Consider the following 17,666-nt stretch of genomic DNA (forward strand, 5'->3'; position numbering starts at 1 on the left):
TTTGTGGGAGGGGGGCAGAGTGGATCCCGTGCACTTGAGAACTCTTCTTTCACAGTGAATTTTTCACTTACCTGGGAAATATTTCTCTCGCCCAGCCAATAAGCTGTGATGACCACGTGTAATTTCTCTAAGGAATGAGCACTGTTACTTGCTGGCAATATCTTTGGTGCAGGAGCATGACTACTTCAGTATTAATCGGGGTGAAAGCTGCTGAGTTCCGCAGGAGCAGTAGATGGTGGAACAAGCCGGTAGTTGCTGTGTTTTGTTGCAAGTGTGTACCGGAGTTCTCACTCAGCTGGGCCGTTCGAGTAGTGGCCTGGCAGCAGCTCCTTCGTTAAAGACACAGAAGTAAAGCATGTATCGGGCCCGCTGCCCAGAGGAGTTGGGAAGGGCTAAATGTCTTAGTTTATGTACTGGCGCCATGAGCCCTTTATTGCTTCCTCTGACCATGAAATCAGTCACTTTTCAGTGCGTACCTGCCATCCAGCTCTGAGAGCGCTTATTTACTGGACAGTGTTGATCAGCTGTCTCACCTTTTTAATTGTGAATTGTTCCATTTAAGAACCAGTGTGTTTTCTCCTCTGTAGCTTTACCTAGTTAGTAATTGTCTCAGGACTAATGTATTTGTAAAAGGTGCTGCCAGTACCCCAGTGACACAGACACTACTTTGGACAGGTGCACATATCTTCCAGCTTTCTAAAATCAGGCACCTGTATTAGAAAAGGCGTTGAGTCATTCGATGGCCTTTCCACTTCTCATAGGATCCCTGTCAGCTTTTGGGTGACTCGGTGAACGCTGTGCTGTGCACGCTGCCAAGTAAGGGGCGTACGACAAGCGCCCCTCAGTTGCCTTTGGCTAGTAGACAGACCTTATTCCAGAGGAGTGTTGGGCACTGCTTGGGTAAAATTGCAAACTAAAGCTATTCTCCAAACTGAGAACGTGGCAACGTGCTAATGTAAATAGCTGTTAGTGCCGTCAAAGTCCATTCCAGGAGTCTTTCTCTGTGGGCTTGCATACAGCGGCATGGCTGTGCCACCCCAGCTGCGGTGCTTTAGCACTGCCTACGCCAGAGGGCGGGATTCTCCCACCTCCCCGAGAGCCGGAAGCTAGATGGATGGAAGAATTCTGGCATCGACCAAGTGCTGTCTACACGGGGACTTAGGTCGGCTTAACTACACCGCGCGGGGGGGTGGATTTTTCACACCCCTGGCCAATGTAGTTAAACCAACTTAACTTTCTAGTGTAAACCAGGCCTGTGTGTGGCCAGTGTATAGCAGACAATCATCTTCACTGCAATACACACAAATAGCATAGTGTACATCTAGATTGCACTAAACTCTGCCAATGGCACATTCCCATGAATGCCATTTAGAAAACAAGGTTGCTGTGGCTGTGCCGGTCCCAGGGTATCGAGACACAAGGCGGGGGAGGGAATATCGTCTATTGGACTGACTTCCATTGGTGAGAGAGACGAGCTTTCGAGCCACACCGAGCTCTTCCTCAGGTCTGGGAAATGTACTCAGTGTGTCGCACTTGTACGCTGGTGTGTGTTACCGGGGTCCCCCACGCCATTTGTACAGACTGATTGGTGTGGGTAGAACTGCACAATAAAGGCAAACTCCGGAGTGTTCTGCTATAACTGTGTGGGTAAAAGTGAGTGAAAGGTTCCTAAATAAATCCCTGTGGAAACGGCGTCCGTTCTCTGGCTGTGGCTGGCTCTAAGAGCACTCACAGAAAGGTGGAGAGAGACTTGCACTTAGACATGGACTGTGGCTCTGCTCAGCTGGGATGCTCCATTTCTGGGTATCCAGTCTGGGGTTGACCCTTCCTTTGTCAAATAATTGTGATGTCTGTTTCGGTTCTCTGCCTCTTAAACACTCCGGCGCACCCCACTCTGCATGGCCCCCAGGGAGCACTGGGCTCCTTTCCATAGCACTGTGAAGGCCTTGACTGTGAAATCCTCTCTCTTGAATGATTTCTGCAGCTCTGTTATTGCTGTGCATCAGTGTCGCAGCTCTTAGAGGTTTGTTCTCAGTGCTCCTTTCTGGTGCTCTGCTGCTTCAATGGATTTTTTGGTTGGTTGGTTGGTTGTTCATCCTTTAAGCGGACGCCTAAAACAGGTCCCACCCCTGGGAACTGGAGTTTTGTCTGTGGTGCCTGTGGTGTTTTGGATTCAGCTTCCCATTAGGTTCAGCAGATCTGCTTTGTCAGGTGTCTGAGAGCCTTGCTGCTCTTATCGATGTACTGAGCTGCTGTTTCTCTGACATGGCTCTGCTGAGACCTCCCATGTTTGATATTGCCCTGGAGGCAGTGCCAACTGCCATCCAATGTGCATCTGCGGAAGCCCGACTCCAGGCAGCTCCAAACTGAAGAATTCAAGAGCTCGGACTACAGCGCACGATCAGGTTAATCCCAGAGACAGAAGTGCCACATTTAACATGCAGCTCCGAGGATCCTGCATTGAGATGTGTGCTGGGAGTTGGCTTTGCTGGCTTAACGTGGCCAACAAAATTTAGTTGCAGAGATCTTCAGAACCACATGCGCTAAGGGTTTTGGTGCCAGCTGGGGTAGCTGTTGCTGTGTTGCCACTGGCAGTTGACCCTTCCTGACCCACCCTGGGGTGTCAATAAGCAGAGGTATTTTCTTGAGGACTATCGCTACCTTTTGGACACTGAGGACACACAGGAATTGCTAAAGGTCAAATACATATCCACAGCAGCAAACAAGTGATTGTGACCTGGAGAATCCAGCCTTCTCGCCACCTTTAACGCAGCTTGCGAGAACCGCTGGATTGAGTGAATTCTTTGTGGTTCACTCAGGGAATTCTTAAGGGCCAGAGTAGCTAGGTCAAGAGCAGCCTTGCCCTAGAACTGCTCTTGCCTTTGTAGCCTATTCTTGAGGAGTAGCTGAAAGTGTGGAGGACGCCTGACACCTCCCGCCTCTCTCCTCGTCCCAGGGAGTAGGAAACCGGGATCTCTTACGCTGGGGATGCTGCCATCTCCCACCCTCTTTCCTGCACAAGAACGTAGTGGTTGGGGTAGCAATGCCCAGGGGTAAGATTGGCCAAACTTCACTTTAGTACTGCCAGGATTTGTGTGCTGCTCCTTTGCAGGTTCTGGATACCAGGTTCTGTAGCAAAAGGCAGGTCTAGCTATGGAACAGAGCTTTCACCACCGCCAGATAATACATGCTTTAATATAAAGGCATTGCCATGGCCAACATCAAGTATGTGATGCTGTTGATGTAGTGTGGAGAGCTGCTGCCTCAAGGTAGATGCCCAGAAAGACTCTGGTCTTTATCCAAATTCCACAGAGATCCAGAAAAGCTCGAGTACCTTCAGCGTGCTGAAGAGACCCTGTCTGGAGATCATCCAGAGAGCACTTTATGGAAGGTGATGCTGACTGAACCCGCCTGATGTTTCCTTGCTCCTCCACCTCCTGCTGGGGGAAGTGAAAGGAACCTGCCCATAAAGTATCACCCTCTTATCCACCCTGCAGGGCAGGAACAGAAGGGGCCTACGCCCCTGGCTTACTGATTGGCATGTGCAGTGGGCTCCCACGTCCCATTAGCCCCTGCGATGTAGCATTGCTGAAGGTTCTGACCCTGCACCAGGAAGTATGGGTAAGTAGCCTGATGGATGCACTTGGCCACCTGCCAGGAGCCAGATGGCTGTATCTAAATTGCGCAGGACAGATGACCACAGAGAAGCAGCCTATGGAAACCATAAGTCCAAGCCTGCAATACCACATCTTGAGCTGAGCGTGTAGCCATGTTACGTCCTGGGATCTCTAACTTGTGACTGCCTCCATATTATGATGATGCTGTAGGCAGCTAGTATGGATTCTGTGCTTGAAGACATCCATTATCTATAATGCTGCTAGAGGAAAATGTTTTGAATAATTAAACAGAAATCCCCTCTTGTTGCTAAGGTGTTCTCGCTCTGTAAATCGTTGCCAGAAAGCAGATTTCTGAAAAATATGGTCGTGTTCTGTGTGTATCTAATCCAGCTTGAAACCAAGGCATGCTCCTTTGCGAGAAGCCGACAAGCTGCTTCTCTGCTCTTGTCATCTCTATCATGTGCTATAGAGTCTACCAATGAATGAAGTCCGAGTCCCCGAAGGACCTGTCTGTGCTCTCCATTGGTACTCGTCAGGGGTTTTAGGCATTGCAGCTGCTTCCCAAGAGGAAGACACAATCTCTGGCCTGGCAATTTAGTGTTTCAGATCTAAATTGACACTTGGCAGCAAAATGGTGGCACAACACAGGCCTGCATTGTTAGAAATACTCTCCATTTTCTGTACCTCAGACTTTAACCAAGCTCTGCATCGTTTATTTTCTTCCCAGGACTTGCATGGCAAGGGATGTGCACAGAGCCAGACGGACTCTGGTCCAGGGTGCTTAAAGTGAAAAAGTCAGTTCAAGACTGACAGAGTGCTATGGGCTTTCTCTGTACTGTATTGTCCAAAAGAGATTCACAGTTGCCCTGTTCAGTGTCAGCTGGGCAGATATTCACAAGAAAAGGGGCTTTCTCCCCTGTTGATAGAAGCAGTATTCAGCAATCCATCTCTTGAAACCCAAACTAACTGGGGCTGTGATAGGTGAGCAGCCTGTTATGCTGATCTCCATTGTCCTAAATCAGTTTTATTTTCTTAATGTGTAACAACCCCCCCAGAATCTGCTTTCCTTTCCCCTTTCCCAGCAGTGGTCTTCAATCTCTGGCCCACAGACCCTTGGGAGTCCGCAGACTATGGCTAAGATTTCCAAAGGGCTCCGCACCTCCCTTTGGAAATCTTTAGGGGGCTGCAAATGAAAAAAGGTTGAAAACCAGCTTTAGGCTATTGCATGGTTTTTGTAGCTGAACCCAGCGCACTTGGTAGTGCTTTTAAATCAACACACGTTTCTGATCAAGTCCAGGTAATTTAATGAAAAGATGGGCTGACTGGTCACCATTTCAGTTTTGGGCCATATGTTTGCTGGTCTGTTCAAATAACCTTTCTCATTCGGTCAGCTTCTAAGACACTTCAAAGCTTGATAGGCCAGGGAAGGAGCTTGGAAATGGTGGTTTTAATGCTAAATATATGAATAATTTTCAGAGGGAAAATGTTCTCTTTTTACATATCAACAAAATTATGAATAAAACCTTGAAATCTGAATGTTGCAGCCTCTGAAAAATACATGGTATGGTAGGAACATCCAGATGTCGAGTTCGTGTTGTTACCCATTGGTGCCTCTTCCTTGACCCTGTATTGTTGGGGGAAGAGGCAGAGAAGGTGAGGGTAAATTTAATGTAATTTTAAAAAATCTTTTATCAAGGATGTCAGCAGCATACCCTCTCTCATTTCAAGGGACGCTGTCAAGGTGAGTTTGGCCCCAGTTTGATACCTGTTCTATTGAATCCTTCTGATTCCACCAACATCTTTTACTCCTCAACATTAATTATAGTAAATGCTGGATAATAAAAGCTCTTACTTCAGGTTAAGGGAGTAACAGTTGATACTGTTGGCATTGCACTTTCCATGTGTGGCTCTTATTTGTAAGTATAGTTCCCATCCAGTGCTGGGGAATCTCTTGGGATAGTGGATGGAGGGCACAGATTTATTTACATGCGGGGACTTCTTAGACCAGTGTGGGGTGATTTTAACTCATTCACTGCCTGATTTTGAAACCGATACTTTGATACCTGAGGACATTTCCAGTCATCCTGGCATCCCATTAGAAACTCCTAATTTAGATTGTTTTCATTTTAAAATCTATTTTTCCTCCCCCCCTTCCCCCTCCCCCCCCAAATGTTGTTGTTTGCCCTCAAACGTCTCATACTTGGTCTCTGGTCCAGAGGAGAAGAACGTCAGACCTTCCTGAAGTGATTAACCAACCCATTTTTTTGTTATGAGACGTGGAAAAAAAAGTTGGTTTCAGTTTTAGAAACCCTTTTTGCTACTCCTATCTGTAGAACCTCAGTCTAGAGTTCACTAGTCCTAGATGAGAACTCCTATCATGGATGCATTGGACAAAGTTCACTTCCCCAGTTTAAAAAGTTATTTAGGGTCAATAATTCCCAGACACATGACGACCGGGATCCAGGACTAAGAATATTTCCTTTATTTTTTTTAAAAAGTGCCTAAGCCCTTATTCTGTAGAATGTTATAATTTTAAAAACTAGAGTTTGTCGTTTTCTTGTAAATCAGGGAATTCCTAGCCAGTGTGCCAGCGCTGTCACCACTGCCCTACTTTCCTCCCCCTCTCCTCCTACAGGCTACACACCCTCTTCTTTCACCATTCTTCCATCAGGATTTCCACTACAGGCACCGACAGCTCTGCCCTGGTCAGACTGGTGCTCTGCACACTGGCCTGGGAACCATTATCCCAACCTCCTGCACCGTCCTGCTCCAGGCCCGAGATTTCCTCCTCTGAGCACAGGATTGAGATCCTGCTTTGGCCCTTCACCCTCCCTGCATGAATGAGAGACTGTTCTCTCCAGATACAGCCGAGAGACAGACCCCCTTTACCCCACATAGCCAGCCTGCCAGCTCCCCAGGCCCTCACACGGGCTAGGACTCTCGTAGGGTCTCTGGCCTGAAGTGGAAGGCTGTTATAACGGGGAGCGGGGGAAGAGGAGATTGATGCCAGGAGGGACAGAAGCCTTAACCTAGAATTTCCAGACTGTTGTAGCTTTTAAATTCATGTTCTACAGCAGGGGGGGGGGGGGCAAACTTTTTGGCCTGAGAGCCGCATTGGGTTTAGTAAATTGTATGGAGGGCCGGTTAGGGGAGGGGGTCGTGGCCCAGCCCCCCCCCCCCCGACTTCTGCCCCATCCAACCCCCCCTGTTCCCTGACAGCCCCTCTGGGACCCCTGCCCCATCCACACACACCCATTCCCTGTCCCCTGACTGCCCTCGGACCCCCGCCGCCCCATCCAACCCCTCCTCTCATTCCTGATGCCCTCCCCCCCCAGGAACCCTGACCCATCCAACCCCCTGTTCCCCCCCGACCACCCTGATCCCTATCCACACCCCGACCACCACCCCAAACTCCCCTGCCCTCTATCCAACCCCACCCCCGCTCCGTGCCCCCTTACCGCGCTGCCTGGAGCACCAGTGGCTGGCGGTGCTACAGACATGCTGCCCGCCTGGAGCCGGGGCTCTGCAGCTGCGCTGCCCCAGGAGCTCGCAGCCCCGCCGCCCAAAGCATTGCGCCAGCGGCCGGGCAAGCAAGCTGAGCCTGCAGGGCAGAGGGAACAGTGGGGGAGGGACCGGGGCTAGCCTCCCGGGCCAGGAACTCGGGGGCCGGGCAGGACAGTCCCGCGGGCCGTAGTTTGCCCACCTCTGTTCTACAGCATTAGTGAGGGTTTTGCCTGAGTTTTAAGGGAAGTACGTTCTGGCCTCTCAACAGGTATTAGCTTGGGAATGATAGAAAAATTTAAAGTCGTTAAATTTGAGGTTTAACTTGTCAGTGCACTGAAGCCAGTTTGTTAGTGCTCAGAAACGTCTGCTTAACCGCAGTGTCTCCTGGTGATGGTGGAACAGGTCCTCCTGACCAGGCACTGGTGGCCCTTTGGGGTGAACTCTCAAGGCAGGAGGCTCTCAAGGCTGGTCTCTGATGCGGGTTTCACTGTGGCTTTATTTTTGGCACGCAACTATTCAATTGAATAAACTTAAAAAAAACCAAACCCTTCTTTGATGTTGCATTTCCTGTGTGCTTGTGAAGCTGGGTGTCTGTGAGAGAGAGAATGAATGGGGGAGTTGGGAATACAGGAGTAGTATTGGGTGGTGAACTCTCCGTACTATAAGGTGGCTTGTGTGTGTTTGAAATTGCAGAAACTAACAAACTTGCCCCTTGAACCAGTTCGTTAGGCTCTGGTAGATCCAGGGGTTGGTGTGTAGACTGCTCCCAATAGCTAGGAAGGCTGGACTGTGTCAAGTGAAGAGATTTGCAAGGGTTCTGCGTGCATGCGCAGATGCTGAGCTGGGCCCATTATTGCTGGAGGAGGGATGAAGAAATGTTCTAATTAGCCAGTGAGACAGCTGAGCCTAAAGTGTTGCTAGGTTACAGAGGAGCACGTTCATCCCTGTGCATCCCTCCTCCCTGTGGAAGGAAAGCATCAGCTCAATCCCTGGTGCTGTGCCTGGATCCAAGGGCTGCCTAAGAACTTGGAGAGGGGAGGGAAAAATCCATCAGTGATGATGTAATGAGGAGCCCGGGGCGGTGGTTGGAGAGGCCAGCGGAGAAGGAAGTATGGCTCGTGGCTCCGGCTGCTAGGATGGACCCGCACTCCAGCGCACTAGAGTCTCGCTAATTCACGGCGTCCGTAGCGGTCTGGGTTTCGGGACGCGGTTGCTGGATTATCAGGGTCAATGGATGGCAGATAAAAAGGAAAAGCTGCAGCCATTTGCAAGTGCTCCTGGGCAGCCTGTGCTTGAGAGAGACTGTCTACCGAGAGCTGCATTGTTGTGATTGAATGTTTTAACGTTCTCTTTCTCTGCCTCCCTCTTTCTCTTTCTCTCTCTCCATCTGTCTTTTCTGCAATGATGAGGCAGGCCCCAACAACACGGAAGGTACAATCTGCTGTATCCACATGATCGTTTCTAACGCTGCTTCTAAACATTTTTTGTTTGGCTCTTTTTTTTTTTTTTTTGGTATGTTACGACTGCAGCGCTTTAATTTTGAGTTTCCAACTCAGTTTTGAGGTGTCTCTGGGGAGACAAGCCGGGCGGGTGGGTGTGTAATGACAAAACGATGCAATTGAATTTAATTTGTAGTCGTTCTTTTGAGTTTGTGGTCAAGTCCTTTTTCCATTTCACCTGACAGCCTGATGTTTGTGTTGCATGCAGTACCTCTGCAGCTCAAAGCAGAGGACAGGGGTTTAGCGTTACCACTGCTGCTGGAGGAGATTGCTGCTTGCTGTATAAAAGTTGCATGCTAATAATAGTTTTTATTTCTCTTCTCTGGCGGTGCTGGCTGATTGACTCTTTGGTTTCTTATTTTTTGCCTGTGTTAAGAATTTCAAATGATTATTATTATGTGGCTTTCTTGTGTCGAGCTGATATTCTTTCTGTAGGTTACAGTACAGACTCGGATTTTTGTTCTCTGGGGGTCCTTATGTTTGTGTTTTAGCATAATCAGGATCTCCGAGTTTTAAGTTCTAAAGAGCAATTAGTGAGGGTTTGTACCTGAGTGTCTAGAAATAAGTTAACAATACAAATAGCCCAAAAGCAAATGGGCACCTTTCCCTGCCACTTTAATTGTTTTGGCTGCAGCAGCCAGAAGGTGTTTTCTTAATTATATTCCAGTAAATGCACCTTGTGTATGGATCTGGAATCTTAAGCTGACCAAAGGGAGTGACACACTTTCCTGTATGGTGATTTTTTTTAAAAGCTCCTTTAAAATCCCCTTCCAAAAGAAAAGTTTTGCAAATGCTAATTCTGTATCGCTCTTGGGAGCAGAAAGATAATGGAGCTGTGGCCAAGTCTGGAAACCACGCTCCATATACATCAATTTCTGGTGATTTGATGGCTGTAGGGCCAGCCTGCATTTCTTCCAGGGAAGTTTTAAAGTCTGCCATCATTACCTGATTTATATGCAGTTTCCCTATATTAAAACTTCCTTTCCTGGTAGGGTTTTTTTCTCATTTGATTGCTCTGTATTTGGCTACTTCTGAGAGAGTGAGCAAGCCCGTCATGCACTAGGTCGCTCCGATTCTTGAAGGTGTCATGTAAAGCTTCTTGTTGTAAGGTCCAGCTAGCAACAATGCGCAGAACACGTGACTGTCAAGAATAACCAGGAAGCCATGTAATTATGTTAATGGAGAGCTATGCAGGTAGTAACATTAATTCCTGCAGGGTTATTCAACTGCTGAGCATCCTCTGGAGAAGACTTGAGTAATGGACTCAGATGCTGCAGTCGTGAAGTAAAGCGTTTGTGTTCCTAGGATACCTGTCTTCAGCAGCTGCCAGCTCCTATAATGTCCAAGCAGGGCTCACCCATTGGGTGCTGGAAACGCTCACACGAGCTGTATGAGTAGCTTGTGTGGAAGCATGCAGTTAAAAAGAGCGTGTGCTCCCATCCTGCACTCAGTATGGAACCGGAGAATTCCAGCTGTATGCTGCTCCTGTGGTTCCAGAGCCCTGGCTTTGGGCCTGTGATAACTTACCAGGAGCCCACTGACCACACCTAGAGGTCTTAAAATGAAGAGTCTTGCAGCTGCCCTCATAGTGAATACACTGGTGCAGTGCACACCTACCTAGAACACTGCTATCTTGATCCAAATTGAGAGCATTCTACTCCAGATGGAATGGTGTGTGTTGGGACCAGTAGGGCCTGGAGGCTGCTCCTTTATATTGAAGAGGAAGGGGACAGGGCAAGGCTGACTTCCTAGGCCGGGCTTTGCTCTTCTAGATGTTGGTAGCTAGCAGGTGGCTTTGCTGATTTCTGCATGCTGGCAGGGAAGCTTTCCCAGCCGGTGTGTTTCTATTTTGGGTCCCAGATACTTCTCTTCCTATTGAATGTGGAACTTGTGGAGGAACAAAGGTTACAGAATGGCATCAAATATTTATTTGCATTATGCAGCACAGTTCAGAACCACCGACTGATGAAATATTCATGGCTGGAATACTTGATACAGAGCTTTCTGAGCTCTTAAGCGGTCCCACAGCCCTTCATTAGGCTGTAACTGGTCAAGTTGGTAGCCCTGTTCTTCTGGAACCTCAGAAAGCTCAGGTATGAGAGACAGCTGTAGGACAGAGGTTCCCAAACATTTTCATAGCAGCGGGTCACTTCTTACGAGAGTACCAGCACCTCTTCTGTTCGTGGTCCTGCAGACCACCTCCCCTTCCACTGGCAATCCTATCACTTCCCTGTGGTACCTGCAGCCATTGCTTACATGGAAAATGAGTATCGGGAACGTACGGAATATATTTCCAGGGCTTTATTGGCTGGAAACGAGCTTGCACCTGTAACTAGCTGGCTCTCTGCAGTGCTCCCTAGACCCTGAGGATCTGTCTGCACTGCAGCTTGGAGCGAGCCGCCTAGCCCGGATACAGTCTCACCCTCGTGCGCTAAGATTAGCAGCACGGCTGTTGCAGGTGGGGCTGGAGCTTGGGCTCTCCGCCTAGGGAGTTGAGTGGGCCTGAGAGGCTGAGCTGCAGCCCGACCTCTGCTAACGCTAGCATGCTAGCTCTAGTCCCGCTGGCGTGAGGCTTTCTGCCCGGGCTGCAGTGTAGACAGACCCTGGGGCTCTGGAACGCCTGCCAAAGGGAGGGAAGTTTTTGATTGTATTTTTCTAACATTCACTAGAAGAAACGAGCAATGTTATACAGGACACACACACGGAGCAGGTCTGCCTAGGCAGCGTCAAGACCAGTCTGTTCTACACCCTGATGAGATCAATGAACCATTGTTATGACCTTCATTTAGAAATGAGCCGTTCCCCCAGTGAATTTTATAGCTGACACCTCGGGCTGTATCATCGTAACAAAGCGAGTTTGGTGGGCTGGGACCAAACCGATAACCTTCCACCCTTAAACTAGGCCTAATAACACAGGGGAAACAGCACAAGGATTAAAAATGCTATTGCCCGCTCCTTAGTTGTGTTTCCTTTAATGGGAATGGCAGGGTAATTTTAGTTAGAGCTGCCAGGAGACAGGTTTTGTTAGGATTCTGTATGGTTTAATCTAGGAAAGATGCTCTCAACTTCCTTCATGCCCCAGAAGTGACCATTTCAAGGTTGGTTGATCTGAGATGCTGGTGTATCTTTCAGGGGGCTTCATTAACACCCTCGGGGGGTATTTATCGGTAGTATAAATCCATCTGTTGGAACAGGCAGTACTAACATATTTCTTGAATGTGCAAAGTTGGTTGTCAGTTTAAAATATTCCAGCCCTTGGCTTCTAATTTTTGTGAAGAACCAAGAACTCCTTCTATCTGCTTCTTGTAAGCCAAGAGGCCCATTCAGCTAGCATTTCCATTGTTGGCGCTGGCTTTTTTGGTGCTAACCGTTCCATAATAGGACAGCAGGAGCCATGTTTGAAGCAACATTTCTCTGACAATAGAGACTCTGTTGAGTTCCTCTTTAACATGCTGTAGTGGCAGCCCAGTGCTTGGCAAGGAGTGAAACACCGGAACATGCCTGGGTTGCTAAATCCCTGAGAAGAGAGGGTTTCTCAGAGCAGGGCCGCTTTATGGAAGCTCTTCTACAGTCTTCCCCCCCGGGGAGGGCCAGAGTTACAGATAGTTGCATCAGGTTTTCAAAGATTCATTCCACACAATGGGTTTTCTTGTGGATGTTTTGAGGGACTCAGCTTTTCCAAAGCACTCTGGAAGAACTTACACTGCCAGTCCTCAACATGAAATTAATCTCCGGGTTTTTTAGCATCTGCTGCTTGGTGGGAACACTTTCCTGATGAGTGTTCTGCAAAGTAAGAAAACTGTTCTGGAGGATGTAAATCTTTCACGTCTACGTTAAAAGTAGCAGCTACCCAGAGTTAGACCCTCTGGGAAGTTTTCTTCTGGAATTGTGAGCGAAGTCGGATTTATCCCCAAAGGATGTGCCAGATATCAGGTGTTCGAAGGGGTTTGCATTTTACTGTGTGTCCCTTAGACTATTCTGTACAATTCTGATATTAAAAAGGAAGAGAGGGATTACTAGGAGCCATGTGTTACCTGGTTTACCAAAGTCTTATGTGCGAATGAGACCATCCCCCTCAGGTAAAGATGTGGACCACTGCCTCGCTTAAACTCTGAAGCTTTGTCTTCCTGTCTCTCTCTCACAGCCCAGCTGTTTTACAGGGCCTTGCGTTGGCCAGTGCGTCTGTGGTTGTAGCAGCCAGGTAGTTGCCAGTGGGCTTCGTGTGATTAAAGGCCTTGTTCCTAGTGCCAGCCAATGGGAGAAGAGCACGAGGGCTGGTTTCTTTTGACCTGCTCTGGTCCTGCTGACCTTAAGACTTTCTAGTCCATCGTTTTACCTTTTAATGGTAAAGGAAAGCAGAATGTAATGGGCTTTAATGTGCCCCAGTGATAATGTGTAGGCCATTAAGTGTGACAGAACAGAAGCTCCACCTGTAAGAGTATCTCTTTTCCTTGTCGGATTCGCTCCCAGTAATGGGAGTGACACGGACGGGGAGTATATCCCTTCATGCTGTCCCTGCTACACACTGGCCGAAGAAAGCTGCTCCAAGTTTACTTCTGCCTGGTGTCTTGATTTCTGTTAAATCTTTGTCGACGAGGCACCACAGAATGGGACAGTCCGTGTGTTGCAACCACACAGCAAGGAGGCACATAGTGTGAAAAATTCTTAGGTGTGGGGTTGCCAGATTCGTTGTCCTAATCTTGTATCAGCTTCCTTCATACAGAGGACAGGTGCGTTAAGCTGAATGGGCCTACCTGCTAACGTGTCACATTTTATTCTTCAGAGCCAAGGGGGAAATGGCATTGCTGCCTTGAAAATGCCTCCGTGTTTGAGGTGACGCTTCACAAATGCAAAGCCTGTGGTGTTGTAACTGAAGGAGTTAGAATGCTCTTGCTCCTGCTTCTCTTTGGGCAGTTAGTGACACTTGAGCTTCAGTAACCTCGTCTAGGAAAAGGGTGTGTGTGAGTGAAATCCAGGCTCCTGCCAGCAGAAGCCTTGAGAACCTTGGGCAGTACAACAACTCAGCAGGGTGCGTCTCTGGCTAAGCCAAGGGAGCCCAAACTTTGCCTTTCTGAGGTCTTTCTAGGAGTCCACTAGATGGATCAGGTTGTGGATGCCCCGAGGGCAGCTGCAAGGACAGCAGGTCTCAGCATGCAGGGCGTCTCCATTGTCCAAGTAGTCAGGCTTCCTGTCTCATACGGAAGACTTCCTGCTGGGAAGATCTTTGCGGTCCTGCATCTGCATGTTAAAGATAGGGGTGGCCATGGTAGAACTTTGGTGTCTTCAGTGCAAATGACTGAAAGATTTTTCTAGCCTGGGTGTGAGGTGAGCCACATCAGGGTTCTGTTTCACCTGGGACTGTCGTGGGAGCATGGGGGAATGAGCATGTAGACCTGATGCTATGCACACTAATTGCGGTAATGTCTTTTTGTTTCCTTTCCCTTGTTCTTTGCTGCATCTGCTGCTGCTGCCGCTGCTGTCTCTGTATCTCTGTTCCTGTCTTTCCCTGTATGAATGTTTCTCCTACTCTGCCTTCTACTCCTGTTGCCCTCCAGACCACCACCAGGCGGCCCAAGGTGAGAACCAACAGCTGTGGTCAGTGGGCATTGATCATTACTTGAGTGCTAAACTCCAATGTCTGTTTCCTGTGGCCCTTTTCCCGTCCTTTTGTGAAACCTGGGAAAGCTCTACAGATAGAGATGCTTCCCCGGGGTGAATCTACAAGGGTGAAATTGTCATCAAGGCTGTTACTCTCTGCTGTTACCCAGAACTAATTTAACGAATTAGAGCATAAAAATGCCTTGGTGATCCTATTTCCACTTTATGGCCGAAGCTCCCCTCGAGGCGTCCCTGTGGTAACGTTATACCTTGGCTCTCACTGATTGCTGTTCGTTACCTTATGGGGTACTTTGCCGCAGGGGGCTTGAGGTTGTTTGTGGGCGAGGGAGTTTTGAGTAGTCTCTTTTAAGGAGACAGTGACAAAGTCATCCAGGATTTCGTAAGGCTGTGGAGAGAGCCTGCTGTGTGTAACAAAATCTGCTGCTAGCAGTGCAGAGGTTGCGGGAGACTACAGCTTGGACACACACCCTCCGGAAGCCTGTGGCTACATGATGATTTGTAAATGGCAAACACTTACTTGGGTTGCAGTGTTGTTGGAGCCATGTTGGTCCCAAGTTATGAGAGAGACGAGGCGGGTGAGGTGGTATCTTTTATTGGACCGACTTGTGTTGGTGAAAGAGTCGAGCTTTCACACTACACAGAGCTCTTCAGATGACCTAAGAAGAACTCTGTGAAGCTCAAAAGCTTGTCTCTTTCACCAACAGAAATTGGTCAATAAAAGATGTTACCTCATCCACCTCGTCTCTCTAAACAGTTGCATTCTATTTCATGAGGTGGTGGGCTCTGATCATGTCTTTGATTTCACTGGGTTGCGTGGGTAACTCCAGGCAGGGAAGATGTATTTATTTGTTCATTCAGTTTATAAAAAGATGTTGTTCCACTGATAGGCTTCCATTCGGTGCTCTGACAATATTGGAAATCTTCAGTCCTTACCCCATGGAAGTGTTTGTTCATACTGCAGTTGCACCCAGAAACCCCAGTGTGGCCTGGGGTCCCACCAAACTAGGTGTGGCACAAATGTGTGTACACACTTCCTGCCTTCAAGAGTTGACAATCCAGCCAATAACAGACTGCTGCTACCACCAAAAGTAAATGAATCTCTCTCTCTCTCTCTCTCACACACACTCACACACACTCACACACACACACACACACACACACACACACACACACACACACACACACACACACACACACACACAAACTCCAATAGTAAATAATATTGTCCCCTCAAACGTCCCCTACCAAATGCCTGGGATAAGTGACTGGCTTTGCTGTGTGACCCGAGTTAACGTCGCTGCCCTAGGGGATCAAGAAGAAAGGCCAGTTTGAGTCACGCAGCCTTTGTACCCTGCCAGCAGCATACTCTCGCTTTACAGCAAGAGGACTCCTGCCTGAATGCCTGGGCTGATTGCTGCTCTGGTCATGTGGCACAAGGGGGAGAGGTGGCTGCTTGGGGTAATTATGGGACAGACCATTTAGGGTGTGAAGTTTGAGCCACCCCTTTGAATTCCACCCAGAAGCCAGTGCAGTTCCCAGGGGGCTCCCAGTGAGAGAGAGACGGCTCAAGGGGATTGCTGCATTCTACATCCCCTTCAGTTTGAGTGATGTTAAGATGTAGCCCCATGTAGAACGCTTTATGATGGTCTGATCTCAAGGAAACAAAGGCATGGATAAGTGTAGTAGGCTTGCATCTGACTGACACGGCCATTGGTCACCCCACTCCACCCAGAGAGTAGCATGGCACCTTGGTGATGTTTGCTGTTTCCACATCCAGTAGCACCTGGGGTCTAACTAAAGCCCAAGTTACAAACTATAGTGACCAATAGCAGATGCTGATTCAGTACTAACCAGTTCTGCCAGCTCCTTCCCCCCGCCTTGCCAGCATTATCTCAGCTGGCTAGCTCCTCCAGGGCAAGGCCGCGGGCGGACACTCCCTCCGCAGAGCTGAGTATTGTGTTATACTGAAGGCACCTCCCCCATGTCTCCTTACTACCCCTCCTAGTGTCCCCTGCTGCACCTGATCAGAATGGGAGACTGAATTAAACCCTGCAGGACCCCAGACAGGTGTTTGTCAGAACCAAAGCTATCGCCCACACTTACCAGTGGGATTCTCTGTCCTTAAGCAATTCCAACTAACTCTGACAGGCCTTAGGTGTGTCCACAGCCCCTCGTGGTCAGTGGTAAATGTTCTAACTCAGCCTGAACACCATATCCTCAGCCTTGGCTAGGAAGAGTCCATCGGCTGGTGCCACTAATGCAATTTTCCCCAGACCCAGGTCTGAGGTCCGAGGGGTCTAGGCAATGCCAGAGCTGCTTCACCATGAACTCGTCCCAAAATGGGAGCTGCAGTATCATTTGGTAGCTAGCAGGGTTGTTCGTTTCCAGTGGTGTTTTGAATGGGGCCTTGCCAATGCTGCTTTCAGAGCACCTGGTGTCCTACCCTCCCATAGAGAGGTGTTACCAGTCTCCACAAGCTCTGGGTCCAACATCTCCCGCTGGCCCTACCCATCTAGGGTGGTCCAGGCTCCAAGCTGCAGTTGGTGGCCTTTAAGCACCCCAAACGCTTTCAGCCCTTCAGCAGTGTTACTCCCTGAAGACTCGCCTGGGTTTGTCTGCTGGTGACACTGCCCTGGTCCTGCGGACACTGACCGCTCGATCTGGCTACGTGGTTTTATCTGCAAAGTACTATGAAAATTCCTTTCAGCAAAGAGATTCTCTTGTGTAGAGTAGCCTGCTTCTCAGAGGTGAGACGTGCCTGGCAAAGGCTGGTGCCACAAGGTCTCTTCCCAGGACCAAGGCTGGATGCTCCCAGTTTGAGGGAAACATGGAGCAGCCTGTACCTCCATCAGTTAATTGTGTAGGCCAGACTTCTGCATCATGTGCCCAGAGCTCACACTCTGGAGACTGCAGTGTGGCGCCTGCTGAGGGCCTGGTTTCAGTGTCTTACTGAACGACTGCTGCTCAGGCAGGGTCAAGCAGCATTGGTTCATTGCCGTAAATGGCTCTCGTGTGCCCGTGCACATGCTGCTCTGGAGGGAGGGCGTGGCTGTACCCCAGCTAATGTTTAGCGACAAAGCCGTAGGGCTGCAGTGTAGACGCTCACTGCAGCCCCGGAGGGGTTCTCCCATGGCTGTAGTTAATCAGCCTCCCCGAGAGGCGATAGCTGGGTCAACGGAAGAATCCTAGTGCAGTGTACCTCGGGTTGTCACACCCCTGAGAAATGGCTATGCCGAGGTACGTTTTCAGTATTTCCCAGCCCCGGACTCGATAAATACGGTGTGTGCGCCAAAGAGCCAGTGCCAAGGGATAAAATGAAACTAACGCTCAGTAAACAGCTGACTGACTCTAACACACCTGGGTACCCCAGTGATGGGTCCGTTAGAAATGCATGTCAGAGAGGAGTTGAAGGTAAGCACTAGTCAGC

The 17,666-nt window shown here is 49.0% G+C and overlaps 1 protein-coding gene across 1 annotated transcript in view; it reads left to right on the forward strand.

Annotated features, from left to right (window-relative positions):
• DCTN1 (dynactin subunit 1) overlaps positions 1-17,666 on the forward strand; it is a 124,195-nt gene that overhangs the window by 72,037 nt on the left and 34,492 nt on the right. The window contains exons 6-7 of the mRNA XM_065404587.1: positions 8,535-8,552; positions 14,176-14,196. Coding sequence (XP_065260659.1) covers positions 8,535-8,552; positions 14,176-14,196 — 39 coding nt within the window. The remainder of the gene's footprint in view (positions 1-8,534; positions 8,553-14,175; positions 14,197-17,666) is intronic.

The sequence above is a fragment of the Emys orbicularis genome, chromosome 5 (assembly GCF_028017835.1).
Source record: "Emys orbicularis isolate rEmyOrb1 chromosome 5, rEmyOrb1.hap1, whole genome shotgun sequence".
In the NCBI taxonomy this organism is placed as follows: Eukaryota; Metazoa; Chordata; order Testudines; family Emydidae; genus Emys; species Emys orbicularis.